General features: G+C 36.8%; 2 protein-coding genes across 2 annotated transcripts; one reads left to right on the forward strand and one right to left on the reverse strand.

The window, feature by feature from the left end:
* Positions 276-2,340, forward strand: LOC109223815 (transcription factor TCP14-like). Its single transcript, XM_019388253.1, has 2 exons — positions 276-961; positions 1,065-2,340. The coding sequence occupies exons 1-2, from the start codon at positions 650-652 to the stop codon at positions 1,986-1,988; spliced, it is 1,236 nt and encodes a 411-aa protein (XP_019243798.1). The 5' UTR covers positions 276-649; the 3' UTR covers positions 1,989-2,340.
* On the reverse strand, positions 5,658-7,577 carry LOC109223816 (serine/threonine-protein kinase TOR-like). Its single transcript, XM_019388254.1, has 3 exons — positions 7,311-7,577; positions 6,974-7,236; positions 5,658-6,068 (listed from the first exon to the last, which is right to left on the reverse strand). Exons 1-3 carry the CDS (start codon positions 7,560-7,562, stop codon positions 6,050-6,052), a joined length of 534 nt encoding a protein of 177 aa, XP_019243799.1. The 5' UTR covers positions 7,563-7,577; the 3' UTR covers positions 5,658-6,049.

Below are 21,561 nucleotides of genomic sequence, written 5' to 3' on the forward strand. Positions count from 1 at the left end.
CTCACGTGGAGTCTGAACCAAAGGCTCTGTCCAACCACAATAAAAAGTATTTCCTGAAAAGAGAAAAAAGAAATAAAGAAAATCAAACTCAAAATCAGTAGGACTAATATTTTCTTTCTTTTTCTTTCGCGACACATTTCAATCAGTATTTGTCAAAAAGGCAATTAAAAAAGGAGCCTCCAACAAAAGCAAATAAGTTCTTTTTTCTACTTTGTTCAATTTTTCTTTCTTTTTTTCGCTGTTTAAAGCTCACCCCTTATAATTCCCACTCATTATCGTTTATGCTTAAAGCGTTCCCTCTCTTCTCTTATCCTCTATCTCTCTCCCTTAGCCCAACCAACACATGTTACACATCGAATGCCAAAAGAAAATCTCATATATACAACAATCTATAGAAGGGAAAGAGACATATACTCATCCCAGCTAATACAAAGGAGGAAAAAGATAAAAGGGAACATTTTGTTTCATTTCATTCATTCTAGTGAGAGAGAGAGAAAGAGAAAGAAACATTACTAGACCCACAAAGAATTAAATATAGTGTCTGTCACTATTTTCTCATAAAAAGAACTTGGCCTAGAGAGAAAAAGAAGAAGAGAAAGAGAAAGGTTTCTTAGAGCAAGTTTTTAGTCATTAATTACTTGTTGTGATCATGGATGGAGGAGGTGATGATCACCATCTCCACCAACACCACCAACACCATCACCACCATCGTCCTATTGCTACTTTCCCATTCCAATTACTTGAGAAAAAAGAAGATGAAGCTTGCTCTAGTTCATCCAACGCTGCTGCAGCCTATACTTCTCTTGCCATCTCCAACGTAGATAATACTCACACAAACCCTAATAATACACCTCGATCAACTACATCATCAGCTTCCACTCTCCAAATCTCAGCTTCTGGCGCCGATTCATCTAAAAAGCCGCCCCCAAAACGAACCTCCACCAAAGACCGCCACACTAAGGTTTGTTGAATTTTATCTGACCATCTCATTTAAGAACTTAAGCTGTCAAAGAACGAAAGAACACAGTACTAATTAATTGATTGATTATATTATGTGTCAACAGGTAGATGGTCGTGGCAGACGTATCCGCATGCCTGCGCTTTGTGCCGCTAGGGTTTTTCAGCTAACACGCGAGCTAGGTCACAAGTCCGACGGCGAAACCATAGAGTGGCTACTTCAACAAGCGGAACCAGCAGTAATAGCCGCAACAGGAACCGGTACAATTCCCGCAAACTTTACGTCGCTTAATATTTCTTTACGTAGCTCAGGGTCCAGCATGTCCGTACCATCACAGCTACGATCTTCATATTTCAATCCAAATTTTTCGCTTTCTCAACGGCGAGGGTTATTTCCGGGAATTGGATTGTCGTCCGACAATTCAGCTACTACGCTGTTGAACTTTCAAACAAATTTAAACCCTAGTATGCAGTTGCAAACGAAGAATGAATTGCGTGACAGTTCGATTGATTTAACGGAGACAAGTGCGGAGGACAATTTAAATAGGAAAAGAAGGTCGGATTTAGACTTGGAGCAGCAACATCAGCAGCAAATGGGAAGTTATTTGTTACAATCAAGTACTGGGACTATGCCAACGAGCCACTCTTCAATTCCGGCTAATTTTTGGATGGTAACGAATCCTATTCCTAATAACCAAGTCATGGGAGGCGATCCAATATGGCCATTTCAATCAGTAAGCAATTCTGGTGCTGCTGCAGCAGCTTTGTATAGAGGCACAATGCCGAGTGGTTTGCAATTTATGAATTTTCCAACCCCCGTGGCGCTTTTGCCTAGTCAACAGCTCGGTGGTAGCAGTGGTGGTGGTGGCGGCAGTAATAATGGGTTAGGAGAGGGGCAACTTGGCATGTTTGCTGGGCTAAATCCATATAGGCCAGGTGGCGGTGTATCGGAATCTCAGGCGAGTGGGTCACACTCACATCACGGCGGTGGCGCCGATGATCGGCATGATACGACGAGCCACCATTCATAGCTATAGGCTGCAGATTGATCATCAAAATCAAATTCATCCATTCTTTCCCAACTTGTGTTTTGTAAGTTTGGATGTTTAAACACACACGTGAGAGGTTTGATTATTTGCTCGGAAATTCCTTATATTTTTCTTCTTCTTATTCTCCTTTTTTTTTTTTTTTTTTTTTTTTTTTTTTGGTTGTTGTTGAATTTTCCTTGAACATTCTTTTTCTTTCTTCACCTTTTTTTTGTGTGATTAATTTGCCTTCGAGTTTGAAGAGGGCAACAGTTTAACAAAGGGAGAGGAGTATTTGGTTTGTTCTGTCAAAAATCTCTGAATGTTTTTCAATTATAGAGTAGATTGTTATTCATCATCATCATTGAATGTTTCTTTTTATCTTTGTTTATCTAAGCTAGCGTTTGGACATAGATTTAGTTGAAATTTGAAAAAATAACTTTTAAAGTAGTTTTGAAAAATAATTTTTGGAAGTTGAAATTATGTTTGGACATGCATTTTATTTGAAAAAAAACTTGAAGTTTTGTGAGTGGGAGAACAAGTTTCACCCAAAATCTACCCTAAACTAGATTTTGGGAACTTGAAAGATAATTTCAGAATTCTTTCAAAAATAGATCATTAATCTATGAACAAACAATGTTTTCAAAAAAGATTTGAAAAAACGGTGCCAAAACATATGGCTAAACGGGGCCTAAAGTTACATGTACAAAAATTATTAAGACTCTAGCTGTTTTGGATAGATTATGTCATGTCATAAAAATTTACTTAATTACTACTCTTGCAAATTGATTAAAGTTTTTCACCTATCGTGTTCAAACGCACACCCACTCCCTAACTCTCGGCTGTGCACCTTGTTATAGAGAAGAAAAAAAAAAATTTAACTTCTATGTGTTGACATTGTAATTTTTCACTATAAAAAATGAATTAATATTTTAAAAAATAAGATAAAACATTTGTTATAATAAGTTCAAATGCATTAATAGTAACACTATATTAATATAATATAGTTAATATATAACAGTAATTAGTTACCATTATTACTTATCAAATTAAATATTTAATGCATATTATATAATTTTATTTGTAATTAACTTATGTGATTTAATTGTGTAGATATTTTTTGTAGGGCGGGATCTAACCTTAGAGCCCGTTTGGACATACAAAATTTTTCCTTTTTCTCAAATTTTTTTTGAAAACAATGTTTGGTTATCCCATTCTTACCAATTTTTCCTTTTTCACTTGAAAATCTATTTTCAAATTTGAAAAACTGGTTCTCACCACTTTTTCAATTGAAAATGGGAATTTGCTAGTTTTTAGTTTCACCAATTTACCCTATATTTTTAAAATTTATAAAATGACCCTATCAGTTTTTCATCTTTAGCAGATACATCTTTCGCGACTGATGGTGGAACATCAGTCCTAGTTGATTTTGCATCTTTTGTGTATTGCAGTAAATCAGAATATGATAACAGTTAAACAATAACATTTTGATTGTTTATTTCAAGTTAGGATAATCAAATTGGGGTGTTTTTAGATATTTTTACAAGTTGTGGGGTATAAATCATGTTTCATGATTTTTGAAAAAAAAACGTAAATCCAAAATATAATTGTCAAAAAANGCTTGGATTGCCTTGGGAAGGGAATCTACCCTTTGTCTCTGTAGCTCCACGCGGGCATAAGGTTTCAACCCTTCCGTGAAGGTGAAGAGTTTGTCCTTATCCCCCATGTCGCTTATGCTGAGCATGAGTGCGGAGAATTCTCGCACGTAGTCCCGCACTGATTTTGTCTGGCGGAGCTCCCGTAGTTTTCTCCTTGCATTATATTCAACATTCTCGGGGAAGAACTGCAGGCGTATAGCTGCCTTCAGTTCGGCCCATGTCTCGAGAGCATCTTCAACGGCCTTGATGGCTTCGTACTTCACACGCCACCAGAGTTTAGCATCACCCTGAAGATACATGGCAGCAGTTGCTACCTTCTTAGCTTCCTCCAGATCCCCAACAGCATCGAAATACTGTTCGACGTCAAAGATGAAGTTTTCCACTTCCTTGGCATTCCTAGCTCCACTGTATGGCTTTGGCTCAGGAATTTTCAGTTTCTTTGTCGCGGAAGCGGAGTTCACAACACCTCCGATTTGGTTTCCACCTCCTCGGAGTAGGCCCTGTAAAGCAGCGTTGACAACATTGAGTTGGTCTGTCAATTTGTCAATGGTTTGTTGCATGGCAGTCACCTTTTCTGCCTCTTGTGCCCTGAGGGCTAAATCCTCGGTGCGCTCCTGTTGGAGCCCCTCGAATTTCTCAAAGATTTCGGCTGCCTCTGTGGCTGCCGTCTGCCGGTCTCCCTCGTAGTCGCGACTGATGTTTTCAACGTCAACTTCGACCTGAAGCACCCTGCGGTCCAGGTCGTCCAACCTTTGCAGTAGGCTGGTTCTTAGTTCAGGCACCGTATCCACAATAGGCCGCAATACCGCAACCGTCCCTTCGAGGGCCGCAATGCGGTCCCCATGATTCACCATGGTCAGAAATGGTGGTATGTCAATACGTTCCCTCGTCCGATGTCGAGCCTAGGCTCTGATACCAACTGTTACGCGGCGCCTTCCTGAGATTCCTTGGAAGGGCGACGTAAGGCTAGGCAACTGATGTCAGTGCAGTTGCTGTCCGCAAACTGAGGTCCCCTCCGTACGCTAGACGAGATTGTTAGTGTCGTACGGGAAAACCAATGTCAAGAGCAATTGAGAGAACAAAAATGAGAATTCAGAATGAAAGAAAGCTTGATTGCATTAATGAAAGCTATTACAGAAAAGCAACGCGGTATCGAGGGGGAGAGACACCAGTACAGAGAATTGCTTGCTTGCTAGAAAGTTTTGATTGCTTGATCCCCCTAATAGTACTTAAAAAAAATAATCCAAAGTTACAAGACTAGACTTGACTAAGCTAGAGAAACATAATGGAAGTACATGAAATAAAACTACTCTATATTTACAATGAAAATGACTTAGTTTTCTATAAGGCAGCAACAGGTCCGTTGTCAGCAGCAGTGTCTTTGGCATCACGGTCTGCGCGCGCGGCGTTGTCTGCGCGCGCGGCGCTGTTTGCTTCTGCCTGCGGCTTGGCGCTCGTGAGGGATATCGGTGGGGCGACAGAGGCACCTGCGCGCTTGTCACTTGGCGCGGCAAAGACCACGGGGCCGTCCGTGGCGCTAGGCATTGGGAGGTTTGCTAGGACGCCACGGGGCACGCCCAAGGGGTCATGGGACATGGCTGGAAAGCCGCCCATGACATAAATGATCCAAGCAGTGCCCCAAGCTATTGAGCAATTTCAGAAAGTTAAATGCAACTCCCCACCTTAATTCATTCCTAAATATGCCTCTAAAAACAGCATGCCCATACTACCACGATCTCGATGCTCCGCAACCTTAGGCAGCACTTTCAGGTTAAAAAACTTAGACCTAGTTTTAGCTGTTGTTTTACTGTCATGGCAGTCTTATCAGCCTTCTGCAGACAGAAATTGCTCATAATAATATAGCACATCTGGTTGAGTGAAAAATATGACGCAGAGAATCTCAGAGTCATCAATGAAATTTTTACTTTCGGACTCTGCAAGTTGGATGTATGGCGATATCTTTGTATTTCGGCCCAGATAAATAGATAGAAGAAATTCATCGATCCGCACATTAATGCGCAAGAGAAAGTGATCCATCAAATTAGAGGACCGGAGAGAAACTACTCCTTTCATCATCAAACAGGATTACCAGATATACTGGAGATACAGAATACAAAAGGCTTTAAATGCAGACAACCAACTTAATTCTCTTCACAAAGATACAGTCCACTAACTAAATTGCTGTACAACTATTTATGCACTATTCTAGGACACTCTTAAAAGACTTATTGAACTTTCCTTGGAGCTAGATTACATACAGCCGATAAGCTGACTTGCTTAATACAACAAATTGCTACCAATAACTTAGGAATTTACATATACCTCTAGATTCTGTGCATGATGGACTTTCAAGAAGTTCCCAAAGGATACACTATGTACAAATATCTACATATAATTATCATCCTTAACCTACCAAAATGGACACCACCTGAAATAAAGAACAAGCAACCAATGATTAGACCAAAGAACAAATAAATAACTTTTTACTCTGCATCTCAACCCCCCAAAGCCCCCGCCCCAAAAAGATAACGAGAAAAAAAGATGACAAAGATCATGATGATGATGATGATGATGAATTGAAGGCATTCAGTTGGGCATTAGATACCAACAAGCTTTGCAGATCACTTATCTGATCTACTTCAAATTCAAATCAGGACATTAATTACTAGGGGACTTTGATTTCTCGACTGGACAGTCCTTTAAGGGCTGCATAGGAAATAGACATATCTGCTAAAAGTGACACAAGGACTAGTACATGAAATCCAACATTCTGCAATCTATGGCATGTAAAGGATCAACAATGCAATATATTTGACTATTGGCATGCAAATTCTCAGCAGTTAAAGGAAATGTTCTTGTGGTCCAAGTGAAATCTCTTTGATTCATATGATCCTTTTTTATTTTTGGTCGACGAGTGGCGGGGCTATTCTAGTCTCCTCAATTCTTCTTCTTAAGCCATGAGGCAAATCTATGGGTTTATCATACATTCAAGGAAAGTAACAGGGCCACCTATTCTGATGAGTTCTTGCATATTGAGAGTTCAATATCAAGGTGAAATATCAGACAGTAGCATATCTGAGAATTGTTTGCTAAAATAGGTCAGAACTACTGAGCAAGTTCACGCTTGGTGGATTCAGGCTCTTTCAGTGCATTCTTAATATATTCCAAGTGATATGGAGCATATAATTAACTCAATAATGAAAAACATAAAAAACACCAAAAAGTTACATTCAGAGCAAGTGAAACAAATCCAGTGTGTGTGTGTGTGCGAGAGAGAGAGAGAGAGAGGGAGGGAGGGAGGGAGAGAGGGTATCCTGGGAATCTGGATCGTACCCAACATAATTTTGGCAAAGATTTTCATGAGACGACGCTTGTTGAATAAGTTTTTGGACTTGTAGTTTCACTGATAAACCATGATCAGCTTCACGCGTCTCTCCAGAAATTAACGTACTGTGGTCCAGTGCATGTGGTAGAGAGCTCGCAGATGTGGAAGTAGCAGTAAAATCACGTCCAGTGAGTTTATTACTCATTCGAGCCATAACAGCCACAGCACGTTCATTTAGAACCTCATTGGCATCACCTAATTGATTGACCGCCTGGAATAAAATTAAAAACGTAAGCATGAAGCATGCATCCCCAGAATACTTTACAAACATAATTGATTTAAAACCTGAAGCAGTTCTCTCTCCCTTGCACCCCTTTGTGGCTGAAGAAGCTCTCTATTTGAAGAAGATTCCTCACTGTTCACAACAGGAGGGACATGTGCACTGGCAAGTGCGGACATTTGCGGAACTTCATTGAAGTTGAAAAGACGCCAATTTATAAGTGGATCGTGAACAAAGGCCTGAAAAAAAAAGAGAAGAGAAAGAGGAAGAATGCAATAAGCTGATAATTTGAAAATGTAATCAAAGATCGCCGACATTTACATCATTACAAGACAAAAATGTCAAACTCCCCATTAAGAGCAACCTTCCACATAATTCAAGGAATGAAACCAAGCCATCTCAAACTGATGAAAGGTGTTCGCCTTTTCACTGTGAGTTTAACTTGCTGTGACAATTATTCATTTCAATAGATTAAGCCTTTCAATCATTCAACATGGAATTAAAGGACCGGATAGATTCTAGTTTTTCAGTTATCTAAGAGCCCGTTTGGACATACAAAAAATTTCCTTTTTTTCAAATTTTTTTTTTGAAAACAATGTTTGGTTATCCCATTCTAACCAATTTTTCCTTTTTCACTTGAAAATCCATTTTCAAATTTGAAAAACTGGTTCTCACCACTTTTTCAATTGAAAATGGGAATTTGCTAGTTTTTAGTTTCACCAATTTACCCTATATTTTTAAAATTTATAAAATGACCCTATCAGTTTTTCATCTTTAGCAGATACATCTTTCGCGACTGATGGTGGAACATCAGTCCTAGTTGATTTTGCATCTTTTGTGTATTGCAGTAAATCAGAATATGATAACAGTTAAACAATAACATTTTGATTGTTTATTTCAAGTAGGATAATCAAATTGGGGTGTTTTTGATATTTTTACAAGTTGTGGGGTATAAATCATGTTTCATGATTTTGAAAAAAAAGAAATCCAAATATATTGCAAAAATTATAACCAAACACAACTTTATCTTCAATTCAAATTTTATTGAAATTACAAATTTGAAAAAAAAAAATTTGAAATTCATGTCCAAACGCCTACTTATACTATGTTAAATAACGTTTCATCCAAAAAAATCTCGACAAGACCTATGACTTCAGACCTATAATGTAGCTAGGGGTAGAACAGTTTAGCTAGCCCTTTAATGTTGGAGAAGTATGTGGCAAGAAATTTTGTGATTCTGATCATGACTGCCATGAATCACTCTGTTTATTCATAGTAACAAGCAGCAAAAGTATGATGAAAGATTTTTCTTTTAGTTTGAGGTGGAAAAAAAGTTAAGAAAAGTAGTACTAGTAGTTAAACAGAGATGGGCTGAGTAAGAGGGAATTGGTGGGGGCCCATATCTTATCAGGTCCAGATGTTGGCTCAGGTGGTTGAGGTCCACATGTTGGTCATCTCCTAAACCAATGTACGATAGGTATCACTGACAAACAGGTGGATCATTCCTCTTCTTCTTTTTTATAATAATATAAATAATAGTTGAGCATTGCTGGCACCATAAAAGATCGGTGGTGGGTTTAAATGACCCTACTGGACTTGGCCCACTCCTTCACTGATCTGGACCGTTCATATTTTTGTGGGCCCTCTCTTAATGGGCTCGTTGAATGATTAGTTTGAGAGAAATGTGTAGTCTCTAGAATTTTAGTTGTATCAATGTCTCCCATCATAGCACCATCCTTTTTTACCCCAACTCTAAGCAAAAAAAAAAAAAAAGGTAAATAAATACACAATAGTGGAAATGTTACCTCCTTTTGGAGATTATAGAATTAAGTATAAATAGATTCATCATCTATTAGGACTGAAGCTAGTCTAAACTTAAAGTGTAATCGGATACTACCAAGGAATTAAACTTAAGCTGTGAGATATGTTATGAAAAGGTTTTTTTCAAATTATATATGAGTTGAGAACAAAGATAAGTTAGCTTATTTTAGTAATACTTAATACATGGTTCAAATTGGACGGTTATAATTTTGTGTGGCCTCTTGGACATCTATAGGAAGGAACATCCTCTCCGTGGCTCGTGGGAATTTGCAACTATAGTGATATATTAGAGGTTGTCTGCGCGGATTGTAATTTTTCATCCAAATGCGGGTATATTGCCGGATTCGGATCCAGGATTTTAAAATTACATTAGTTGGGTTTAACTAGAAACGTCAAAATGGACTTGGCCCATGAGGCCAGCCCAACCAACCCGCTACTTGGGTAGAGCTGGGGTTGGGATTTTTTTAGCCCATTTAGAAGTGAGGCTTATAAGCCCGACCCACGTCAGCACGCTGGCCCTTGAGGCTTGGTCGAGGATGGCCTGGGCCGGCCCGTGAGGCTTGATCGAGGATGGCCTGGGCCGGCCCGTGGGCTAAAAATTAATTAAATTCAAATTTAAATATTTTAAAAAAGTAAAAACTAAAAAAATATTAACTATAATCCCAATTTTCCAACCTTACATTGCTCATTTATCCTTCCATATCAACTAGAGTTTATATTTTTGATATGCATGTAGTATGACAAGATTAGTTTTTCTTTTGCTTAATTAACAACGAACTAGGAAAGTTTTAAGTGGCCAATAATAATTTTTTTCAAAAGAAAATATTACTTTAAGTGGCCAATGATCAGTTTGGTCACTTTAATATATTATTAATTATTAAATTGCTCTTCAATATAGTAAAAGGTCAAGTTTTAATACTGAAAGAAAATTGACAACACTAGCAAATTTCATGAATTTTAAAAATTTTATGGACTATAATGATGAAATCAACAAATAATGTTAAACATAAATTATAAAACCTTAACATATAAACTTATTGAAGAATTCGTGAACCTAAGGAAAGTGAAAGAAAAGTACTAAAAAAATATTCATGTAACGTTAAAAAAAGAAGAGCTAGAGATATAGAGAATTTGCATTTCAATTACGAAATTCCTGTCAGATATCAAAATTCTTGTACACTCTAAATAAACAGAATTCGTTCATATGATTAAGAGATTATGTCATGAAAAAATATCTAAAGATTTGAAGAAATATTTTTTCCTAAAAAATTGAAGGGCCGGCCCGCCCTAGCCTGTGGCCCTCTTAAGGCTGGGCTGGACTGGCCATTTTAAGGCCCATATAGATGGAGGGCCGGCCCGTCCTAACCCACCAAATTTAAAAGCCCACGAGGCTTGGGCTTGGCTAGCCCTTTTTGACAGCTCTAGGTTTAACCTTAGTCGCGTACCAGAACCAACTACATTTTTAAAATTATAGGTTCAAAATTTTATTCTTTTTGAAATTTTAGTGATTTTCACATATATATTTATACTCGCGCCAAAAATAAGACCGTCCGAAGTCGGATTTGAACTGTCAATTCACTTGTAGAGGTGCACCCTATAATTATTACACCATATGAGTCTTAAATATGGGTGCACACACATATATTTAAATAGTTTTGAAAACATATAATATTGTTATACATAATTTAAGAAAAGAAAGCTTGATACGCCCCTGTATATTGCACTTTAATTTATGACTGTAAGTAAATGAAGAAAAGCTTAAGATAAGTTTTCCCCTACGAATACGTATTTCATCTCGTGCACCATGTTCTTTTGTTTCAAAAAGCCTCTGCATAAATTAATGCCTTTTCAAATGTGAAATAAATGAGAAAAAGCCAAAGTGGCTTCTTTTGAACACATTGAAAGTGTCAGAAGGAAAAACTAAAAGGCAGATTGATGGCTCCTTAAGGAGTTTGAATGAATCCAAAAGTTATGTGGTGGACCTTTGAAGCACTAAAGAGAGTATCTGAACTGTAACAAGTTGGCATTTTTCAAGCTTAACTTTTTAGGGAAAACTTATCTCCCATGATGCGGCCATTCATGAGGGCATGGCGTGGGAAGGCTTTTTTTAGAGCAAAGAGTCAATTTAACAGTCTATTCCTTTACCAAATACAGGCAACAATCAGATGCTTCAACAGATATTGCATGAAATTCATACTTAGTTAGAGATGCATTAAAATTTCAGATATTAGACAGACAAAGGATATAAGTAGGTTATACCTGGAAAGAATCGTTACTCTATGAGTAGTATATTTTACCTTTTAACATATTATGATAGATAACTTTGTCTTATCAAGTTACTAATATCCCATATTATTAAAAGTTACATGAACACAGGCAGTTATTTTTTAAGTGACCTGATAATGTAAATACTTGAGTAACTTTCTCGTTGTGAAAATATTTTAATTCGTGATTTTGGTGCAGTAAAGTAAAAGTTAAGCGATCATTTATGAAATCTCTCCAACTTCTTTTCGAAGTGAATTTCATGTACGGGTATAACTTCAATATTCAAATATACTTAAACAGAGCTGGAGCCAAGATTTGAAGTATATGAGTTCTGAATTAACTACCGATACTATAGCTAGTCTTAGTTACTGGGTTTGCACAATTCAATATTTATGCATATATAATGAATTTTCTAATACAAATACATTATTTAAGCAAAAATATTAGGCTAGCTCCACCTCTGCTCTTAAACTTCAACTTCAAGTTCAAATGCTATGTTCTTTCTACTACAACCAAATATTATCCAAACCCTATTAATTAAGTAATTTTTTTTTGTTGCTTTGGCAGAAAGTGCTCTGACATTGAACTGTGTTGTAACATACGAATTTTCAGTAATACAGTAGTAGGGCTGGCATTTTAGCAAGTAGTAGAAGTAAAACTTTACCTGCGAAAAGGGGCAAATTTCACTTGGGTGAAATATGATTGGAGGGGTAATTGGTTGTCACAACTCAATAATATCGATATAGAAATTTTGTCATAGTTGTACAAAAAATAGCACATGGGTTGAAACCATAAGGTACAACACAGTGGTCCCCTAAAGAAAATCTTGTAACCTTGGAATAGTATGATTAGACCATCCAAATTAAACCATATATCCAGCAATTGTCTTCTTTTTTGGAAGCTAATCCAGCTAGTCGGCAACCAAATTAGGGAGAGTGATTTTAAGTTCCTAATACTCATCAATTTTGCTAAATTTGGCCCTGCAATCTCCCTTCTTCTATCATTCCCACTTTCCCTTTTTTAATGATGTTGATAGCTCACTTACTTTTGGTTTAGAGCCTTCCTCTTGGCAACAATTACTTTTTGGTTCTTTTGTTTTTTCCCCAACCAGGGCAAAGTCGGAAATATTGTTAAAGATATTCAAGGGTGTTAAAAATTTATGTTTAAAAAAATAATATCTGGCCTAAGTATACTTTTTCAATAAAAATGTTCAACTGACTGTCCTTCACCAGCGTAGCTCCACCGTTGCTCGAAATCTCTATCACACCAACAGACACAAAGAGCAAAGAAAATAAGAGCCCGTTTGGACATACAAAAAATTTCCTTTTTTTAAAATTCTTTTGAAAATAATATTTGTTTATCCCATTTTTACCAATTTTTCCTTTTTCACTTGAAAATCCATTTTCAAATTTGAAAAACTAGTTCTCACCACTTTTACAATTGAAAATGGGAATTCACTAGTTTTTAATTTTACCAATTTACCCTCTATTTTTAAAATTTATAAAATGAACCCATCAGTTTTTCATCTTTTGGCAGATACATCTTTGGCGGCCGATGGTGGAACATCAGTCCTAGTTGATTTTGCATCTTCTGTGTATTGCAGTAAAGCAGAATATGATAATAGTTAGTAAACAATAGCATTTTAATTGTTTATTTCAAGTAGGATAATTAAATTGGGGTAATTTTGATATTTTTACAAGTTGTGGGGTATAAATCATGTTTCATGATTTTGAAAAAAAAAAAGACATCCAAATATATTGCAAAAATTATAACCAAACACAATTTCATCTTCAATTCAAATTTTAGTGAAATTCCAAATTTGAAAAAAAAAAATGAAATTCATGTCCAAACGCCTACTAATACTAACAAAGAAATGTTGGTCGCAAAATATACTACTTGTGGTACTCCCTCTATTGATCTAGATGACACACTTTCCTTATTAGTTCGTTCCAAAAGAATAACACATTTCTACGATTGAAAATAATTCAATTTTAAACTCTTTATTTTATTCATTTTATCCTTAATGAAAAGCTTTTATAACCACAAAAATATCATGGCCCCACAAAGCTTTTACCCCTTAAGTTTTTAAGACCACAAGTTTTAAAAGTTTTCTTTTTTTTTTCTCCTTAAATTCCGTAATGACTCAAACTACTTCATCTAAATTGAAACGGATGGAGTAATATTTTAAGCAGGAATTCATATATATAAACCAACTGTAGAGTGTGTAGATGGCAGTTGAGAGTCCATGATTGTAAAAGGTACAAGACAATAGAAGATGCCATACCAGCTAGCATATTGTGCACATTAATCTCCCTACTTTTGTTTCACTTAAGTGTCTGCCACAGAAAGCTTTTAGCTCAGACTCTTCCTTCCCCTATTAATCTTTAATGTGGGCATATTTTCTGAAACCTTACATTTAATGCTTCTTTCAATTATTACATTGTTCAGAACTTCTGTCCAAAACATTTACAGAAATTATATATATAGGGACAGAGTGTCAAACTAGTTTTTTTTGGTTTCTTTATTAGTTTTGTTGCGTGCATCTACATCATTAATCAATATATACTGAAATTAAATCCCATTGTCCCAACTGAATGAAAAAGATGCTAACGTTTGAGCTGCTATCTAAGTTGAACTAGTTAAGTATGAAGTTTTCCTTGTGGAGAAAAAGGGATTGCATCACTTCCATCTTATCATACTTTAAATAACATGTGAAATCTGGTTAGTTGTGATTTTACCTTTTCTTCAAAAACATGTATAGAGGGTGACAGTCACCCATTTGGAGTTCCTAATCCATGTGGAATAAATCTGCTCCTGTTTCCCTATGACACACTTGCACCATAGGTTGGATTAGGAGTGGCAAATCGGCGGGTCGGATATGGTTCGGGTCGAAAACGGATAATGAAAAAACGGATCAATTATCCGACCCGACTCATATTTAATATGGATAAAAAACCGGTTAACCGGGGGATAATATGGGTAACCATATTATCCATGAATATTTGCATATGATCACTTTTGGGAGAATTCTTAATCTCCCATACTTGAGGAACCCCCAATTTGAGGCTTTACAAATGTAAAAGTTAAACTCATTGGTTATCTATTGGTTACTCATTGGTTATTCATTTTCTAAATGGATAATATAGTTTTTATCCATATTTGACCCATTTTAAAAAATTCATTATCCAACCCATTTTTTAGTGGATAATATGGGTGGTTAACTGTTTTCTTTTAACTATTTTGCCACCCCTAGGTTGGATTATCGCAGCGAAGGGAAGTGGCCTAGATGAGCAAGCCAGTATATATATATTAAATTTGAAAATTAATTAATTTAAAGTTCTAATTTTACTGGAGAAGTTTTCATAACTTCACAAATATTATGACGTATTTAAACTCAAAAGCTTCAAACTTTTTATAGCAACACACATGTTATGTCATAAGTATTTAAAATGAAACAGAAGGAGTATTTAGAATGGATCGTTAACAAGATGCCATGATGCGCAATTTCTTCCGTCGTAGTGTAGACAAGCGCTTCTACAGGTCCGAGTGGAGAGAACTTCACAAGGGCAATAAGCAATTGTTTTCTTCTTTCTTTGGTGAAAGAAAACCAACCGTATTCATTTCTTTATTTTCTTCCTCGTTTCTAAAAAAAAGTAGTAACAAAAGAAGATAGAAAATTGACACACACACACATATATATATTAAAAGCATGAAGCTCTCAACCAAAAAGTAAAAAGACCATATTACCCTTCTAAATAACCTAATAGATAAAAACAAACCTAAAAAGGAAAAGAAAAACAAGCGCTTGTTATGCGAACAAGTGCAAAAGGAAGCTAATGATCGTATCGGTTGACATCACGTCTTTCCACATCTGGAGTTGCCACTTGCCACCTATTACTTTCCTTCACACTTTGTTAATAAGAACTAATACCACGTATAAAATGCTTGATAGTTGGCAAACCCAGCACCTAAAATCTTGAACATGCACAAGTCAAATTTCTTAATTTACTGACGCACTGGCATTTACGCATCAATTTTCTCATAGTCTAACTCCTCTATGTTACTTAATTAAGTTATTGACATTAATACCAAATTATTATACTAGCAGTAAATTAATAAATTTATTACCAATACGTGTTTATATCATATCTCTTTGTTTTCATTTTGACGAGTTTATAATATATGAGTGACCGTGTAGGGGCCTAGATAATATTTGATTGGTCATTGACTTTGAATTTTAATTTTTCTAGGTGTCAAGGCATTCACAATTTGAAAAATCTATCAAGATGACTAAACGTAAATATAATCTTTTATTCTGTCATTATACGCACGATGATTTGTTACTGGTATAAAGTGTAAAAGTCATTTTGGAGAGTTTGCATAGGTAGAAGTCTGTGAAATACTGTACAGTTAGTGTTAAGTGTAATTAGCTAGTGTGTTAGCTTAGATAGTCAGCAGAGTCAGTTAGTTAGTTACACGTGTGGGGCCCAGTAGCTGGCTAAGTTAATATCAGTATATAGTGTACTTCTCTGTTTCATTTTTGATATATCAAAAAATCATTTTCTCAACTGCCTTTCTCTTCCTCTCTCGACTACACTAATCTCAGATTCAATCTCCATCACTTGGTGAATCTGAAGGTTGATCTCAGATTCATCAAACTTACATGGTATCAGAGCAGTGAAGAATTATAATCCGCAATTCAGTTCAAATCTGTTGAGATCTCGTCGTCGTCTTCCTCGAGAAGCTGCAACAGAAGATCGTCAATGGCGGCTGAAAAAATTGACCACACACATCCTCTATTTGTTCATCCTTCAGACACTCCTAGCTCAATTCTGATTCCTGTTAAGCTCACAGGTACAGAGAATTATGGTTTGTGGCGTCGATCAATGAAAATTGCGTTACAAGCTAAAAGGAAGCTAGGTTTTGTGCTTGGAACTTGCAAAAAGGATTCGTTTAAGTCTGAATTACATGAGGATTGGGAAACATGTAATGCGATAGTACTTTCATAGATTATGAACACAGTCTCTCCAGATCTACTTAGTGGTATTGTGTATGCTTCCAATGCACATCTAGTATGGGAAGATCTGAGGGAAAGGTTCGACAAGGTGAATCGAGTGAGAATTTTTCAGTTACACAGAGAAATTGCCACTATTACGCAGGGAAATGAGTCAGTTTCTGCGTATTTCACTATGTTGAAGGAACTGTGGGCTGAGTATGATGCCATGGTACCTGTACCTAATTCGAAAGAGTATGTTGAACATTTACAGCAGCAAAGGTTGATGCAGTTTCTAAGTGGCCTTAATGAGACATATGAGCAGGCAAGGCGTCAGATTCTAATGAAGACTGTGGAGCCAACACTAAATCAAGCTTATGCACTGATTATAGAAGATGAGAGTCAAAGTGCTAGCACTCATATAACCTTGCAAAATAGAGGGGATCCGATTGCTATGCAAGCAGGTAGAGGACAAGCACCTATGCAAGCAGGTAGAGGACAGTATAAGGGAAAAAAGCCATTTCTGAAGTGTGATTATTGCAACAAGCCTGGACATTCCAAAGAAGTCTTCTACAAATTAGTTGGCTATCCGACTGATTTCAAGGCCAAGCGACCATATGCAGCAAATATGACAACTGGCAGGTCAGGATGAACAAGGAAGTAGCTGTGATGGATTGAAGATAGGATCATACTTCACTGAAGATCAATACAGGCAAATCTTAAGCATGTCGAACAAGGAAGCACCAGAGCATCAAGCTAACATGGAAGGCATTGCAACCTCCTTAATGGCAAATTTTAATTGTAGAGAATGGGTGATTGATTCTGGAGCTACACATCACATAGCTGGTGAGCTAGACATTTTAGACACTAAGAGCAAAGTAGACAGATGTAATGGTGATCAAGTACATTTGCCCACAGGAGGAAAGTCTAATATAAGTATATAACACATGTTGGAGATGCTGTCATAACTGATGAGTTGAAGCTGGAAGATGTGCTATTTGTACCTGTGTTTAAGTTCAATCTAATCTCAGTGTCCAAACTAACCAGGCAACTATGTTGCTCAGTGAATTTTTTCCCTCATTTCTGCATGTTTCAGGATCTCTACAATGGCAAGGTGAGGAGGATTGGTAGAGAAAGAGGTGGTCTATACATTTTGAAGAAGAATTTCAAAGGAGATTTGGAGAGGTTTGTCAAGGAAATAAAGAAGATGGCTTCAGCTGCAACTGCACAAAACAGTGAAGAAGATGGAGTTTTGTGGCACAAAAGGCTAGGACATGCTTCAGTCAGTACTATGAAAAAGTTAGATATGTTTCATAATAATTCTGCAGAAGTAGTAGTGAATAATGATTGCCCTGTATGCCCATTAGCAAAACAAACTAGGCTAATGTTTCCCAGAAGCATGATTAGAAGTGAAAGTCCCTTATCTCTTTTGCATATGGATGTTTGGGGACCATATAAATTTCCCACATATGATAAGAAGCATTTTTTCTTAACAGTAGTAGATGATAATACAAGATATACCTGGGTGCATTTACTTCATTTGAAAAGTGATGTTGTTGTAGTATTAAGGAAATTTCTTACCATGTTGCACACTCAATTTCAGTTTAGGGTGAAAATAGTTAGAACAGATAATGGCACAGAATTCTTTAACAAGCACATGAATGAGCTGTTTGATGCATGTGGTATAGTTCATCAAAGTAGTTGTGTTTACTCTCCATAACAAAATGGAGTAGTGGAGAGGAAGCATAGACACATTTTGGATACAGCTAGGGCATTGAAGTTTCAAGCAAACACTCCTACAAGGTTCTGGGGTGAATGCATTAAAACTGCAGTATATGTGATAAACAGATTGCCTACTGAGTTGCTGAAGGGAAAGGCTCCATATGACCTTCTGTACAACAGAACACCCTCACTAGCTCATTATAGAGTGTTTGGATGTCCGTGCTATGCAACTAACCTGGTTAAGGAAGACAAATTTTCACCAAGGGCAATAGCTGCTGTATTCCTTGGTTATGCAGAAACACAAAAGGGGTACAAGCTTATGGATTTGAATACTAACAAATTTTTTGTTTGCAGAGATGTTATATTCAAGGAAAATATGTTTCCTTTTCACAATGCAAAGGAACAAATAGCTACTAATGATGCTGCAGGTCAGTCAGAACCTTTACAAGGTTCATTTGAGATTATACTTCAACAGCCAGCAGCTGAAGGAAGTAATTTGGAGGAACCTGTTGAAGAAGCGGATACTGATAACAACACAGGAATCTATATTGCAGAACATGAAGCTGATGATGCTGACCCTGTCTTATCGGAAACACATGTAGACATGCAACATGGAGCAAGTGAGCATTCACTAGAAGCAGGACAAACTAATGATGCAGATGCAGAGATAGAGGAGGCAAATAATGGAATGCCAGAACAACACTTGATAGTAGAGGGAGTTGAAGTTCCACCAACAGTTGTTCAGGAAGAGGTTACTGAGACAAGAAAATCCAAAAGAACTACAAAGGAACCTATTTGGTTACAAGACTATGTGACCAAAACAAAAGGAAACTCTTCTTACCCACTGTCTAACTATCTGTCCTACAGCAGGCTAACTGACAAATGCAGAAGCTTTGTGGCAAAAATCTCAGAACTGACAGAGCCAAAGACTTCAGTGAAGCATGCAAGGACAAGAGATGGGTTGAAGCTATGGAAGCAGAAATCAAAGCTTTGGAGGGCAATCAGACTTGGGATGTTGTTGATCTACCGAAAGGCATGAGAGCTATTGGCTTAAAGTGGGTATACAAAATTAAGTATAAAGCAAATGGTGAGGTAGAAAGGTTCAAGGCCAGGTTAATAGCCAAGGGCTATAGCCAAAGAGAAGGGCTTGATTACAATGAAACATTCTCACCTGTTACCAAAATGGTGACTGTGAGGTCAGTCATTGCTTTAGCTGCTTCTAAAGGCTGGGCCATATCACAAATGGATGTATACAATGCATTCTTACAAGGGGATATATATGAAGAAGTATACATGGAACTTCCTCAAGGTTTTAAGAGACAGGGGGAGACAAAGGTCTGCAAATTATCAAAGTCTTTATATGGGCTTAAACATGCATCTCGTCAGTGGAATATTAAGCTCAGTGAAGCGCTAACAACTGCAGGATATGTTCAAAGTTTGCATGATTATTCACTATTCACAAAAAGGAAAGTAGATGGTTTTGTAGCAGTGTTGATATATGTGGATAATCTATTAATTACTGGAAACTGTGAAGAGTTCATTAATGAGACCAAAGCTGTTCTCCATCAGAAGTTTAAAGTGAAGGATCTTGGTGAACTTAAATATTTTCTAGGGATTGAAGTTATGAGATCAAAGGAAGGGATATTGCTAAATCAAAGAAAGTACTGTCTTCAGCTCATTTCTGATTTGGGATTAAGTGGTGCTAAGCCAATCTCCACTCCAATAGATATTAATAAAATATTCACCTCTGCTGAATTTGACAGACATACAGGAACTGCAGGAGATGAAGTTTTAGCAGATGCAGCTGAGTATCAAAGACTGATTGGTCGATTGATATATTTGACTGTCACACAACCAGATATTGTATTTGCAGTTCAAACACTCAGTCAGTTCATGCAGGAGCCAAAAATATCTCATTGGGATGCTGCAATGAGAGTAGTCAAGTATTTGAAGCATGAACTAGGCATGGGAATACTGCTAAGTAGCACTGAAGCAGATTGTTTGACGTGTTTTTGTGATGCAGATTGGGCTAGTTGTCCAAATACAAGGAGGTCTGTAACCGGATATTTAGTCAAGTTTGGGAATTCACTCATCTCATGGGAATCCAAGAAGCAACATACAGTGTCGAGAAGTTCTGCAGAAGCAGAATATCGCAGTGTAGCAGCTGTAACTGCAGAGGTGGTCTGGTTGTTAGGACTGTTTGCTGAACTTGGAGTGCCCATCAAACAGCCTGTAGAAGTCTATTGTGATAGCAAAGCTGCTCTTCAGATTGCAGCCAATCCTATTTTCCATGAACGTACCAAGCACATTGAAATCGATTGTCATTTTGTACGCGACAAGATTAAACAAGGGATTCGTTGCACACACTATGTGGGAACTAAAGACCAGCCAGCTGATTTTCTTACCAAAGGCCTTGCGCAGTCGCATCATACATTTTTACTAGGCAAGCTTGGAGTGCTCAATATTTTGCACCCTCCAGCTCGAGGGGGAGTGTGAAATACTGTACAGTTAGTGTTAAGTGTAATTAGCTAGTGTGTTAGCTTAGATAGTCAGCAGAGTCAGTTAGTTAGTTACACGTGTGGGGCCTAGTAGCTGGCTAAGTTAATATCAGTATATAGTGTATTTCTCTGTTTCATTTTTGATATATCAAAAAATTATTTTCTCAACTGCTTTTCTCTTCCTCTCTTGACTACACTAATCTCAGATTCAATCTTCATCACTTGGTGAATCTGAAGGTTGATCTCAGATTCATCAAACTTACAAAGTCAAATGCTAAGTGAACAGTGGATGCATGCTCCATGCGAGTATGTGTATAGGAAGTGCAATGGCATTTTGACCAACGCCACTAATCGTTGTATATACTCCTGCATCCTATGGATTCAAGTGGACAGTGGTGTGTTAGAAATTCATTATTTTTTCCTTCTCTTATATTATAGTCTTAGTTTCGAGAAAAATGAAGGACAGAAACTTAAAAGGATCAAATTCTTTTGTGTGTGTATTATTTATTTAATAATAATATAATAACAATATAAAATATTAAGAAAAACAGAAAATATTTTGAAGGGTTGTGTACTGTTTAAAAGGTGTATTTATTCTATTTGAGGAAATGCATAAGTACCCCCTAACGTATACCCAGATTCTAAACTACACACTTTTTCTTTGCGGGAATCCTATTACCCCCTAAACTTTTTTTAAATGGAATTATTTGCACCCTTAAAGCTGACAACTAAACTCTTGGCAAGTGGTGAACCACACACGCCCCCACATGTATTTTTAGTACTTTTTTTATTCTTTCTTCTTTTTCTTATCCTTTTTTCTTATTTCTTATTATTCTCATTCTTTTTTGGTTATTTCATTCTCATTCTTTTTGTTTTGGTCACCGGCGGCGTAAAATGGTGGTCGTCAGAATTTCATTAACACCATTTTTTCCGGCAAATTTTTTTTCCGGCAACAAATTTTTATCCCGATCTAAGTGTATTCCCTTTGTTTTATATATATATATATATATATATATA

Source organism: Nicotiana attenuata, chromosome 3 (genome assembly GCF_001879085.1).
Source record: "Nicotiana attenuata strain UT chromosome 3, NIATTr2, whole genome shotgun sequence".
Taxonomy (NCBI): domain Eukaryota; kingdom Viridiplantae; phylum Streptophyta; class Magnoliopsida; order Solanales; family Solanaceae; genus Nicotiana; species Nicotiana attenuata.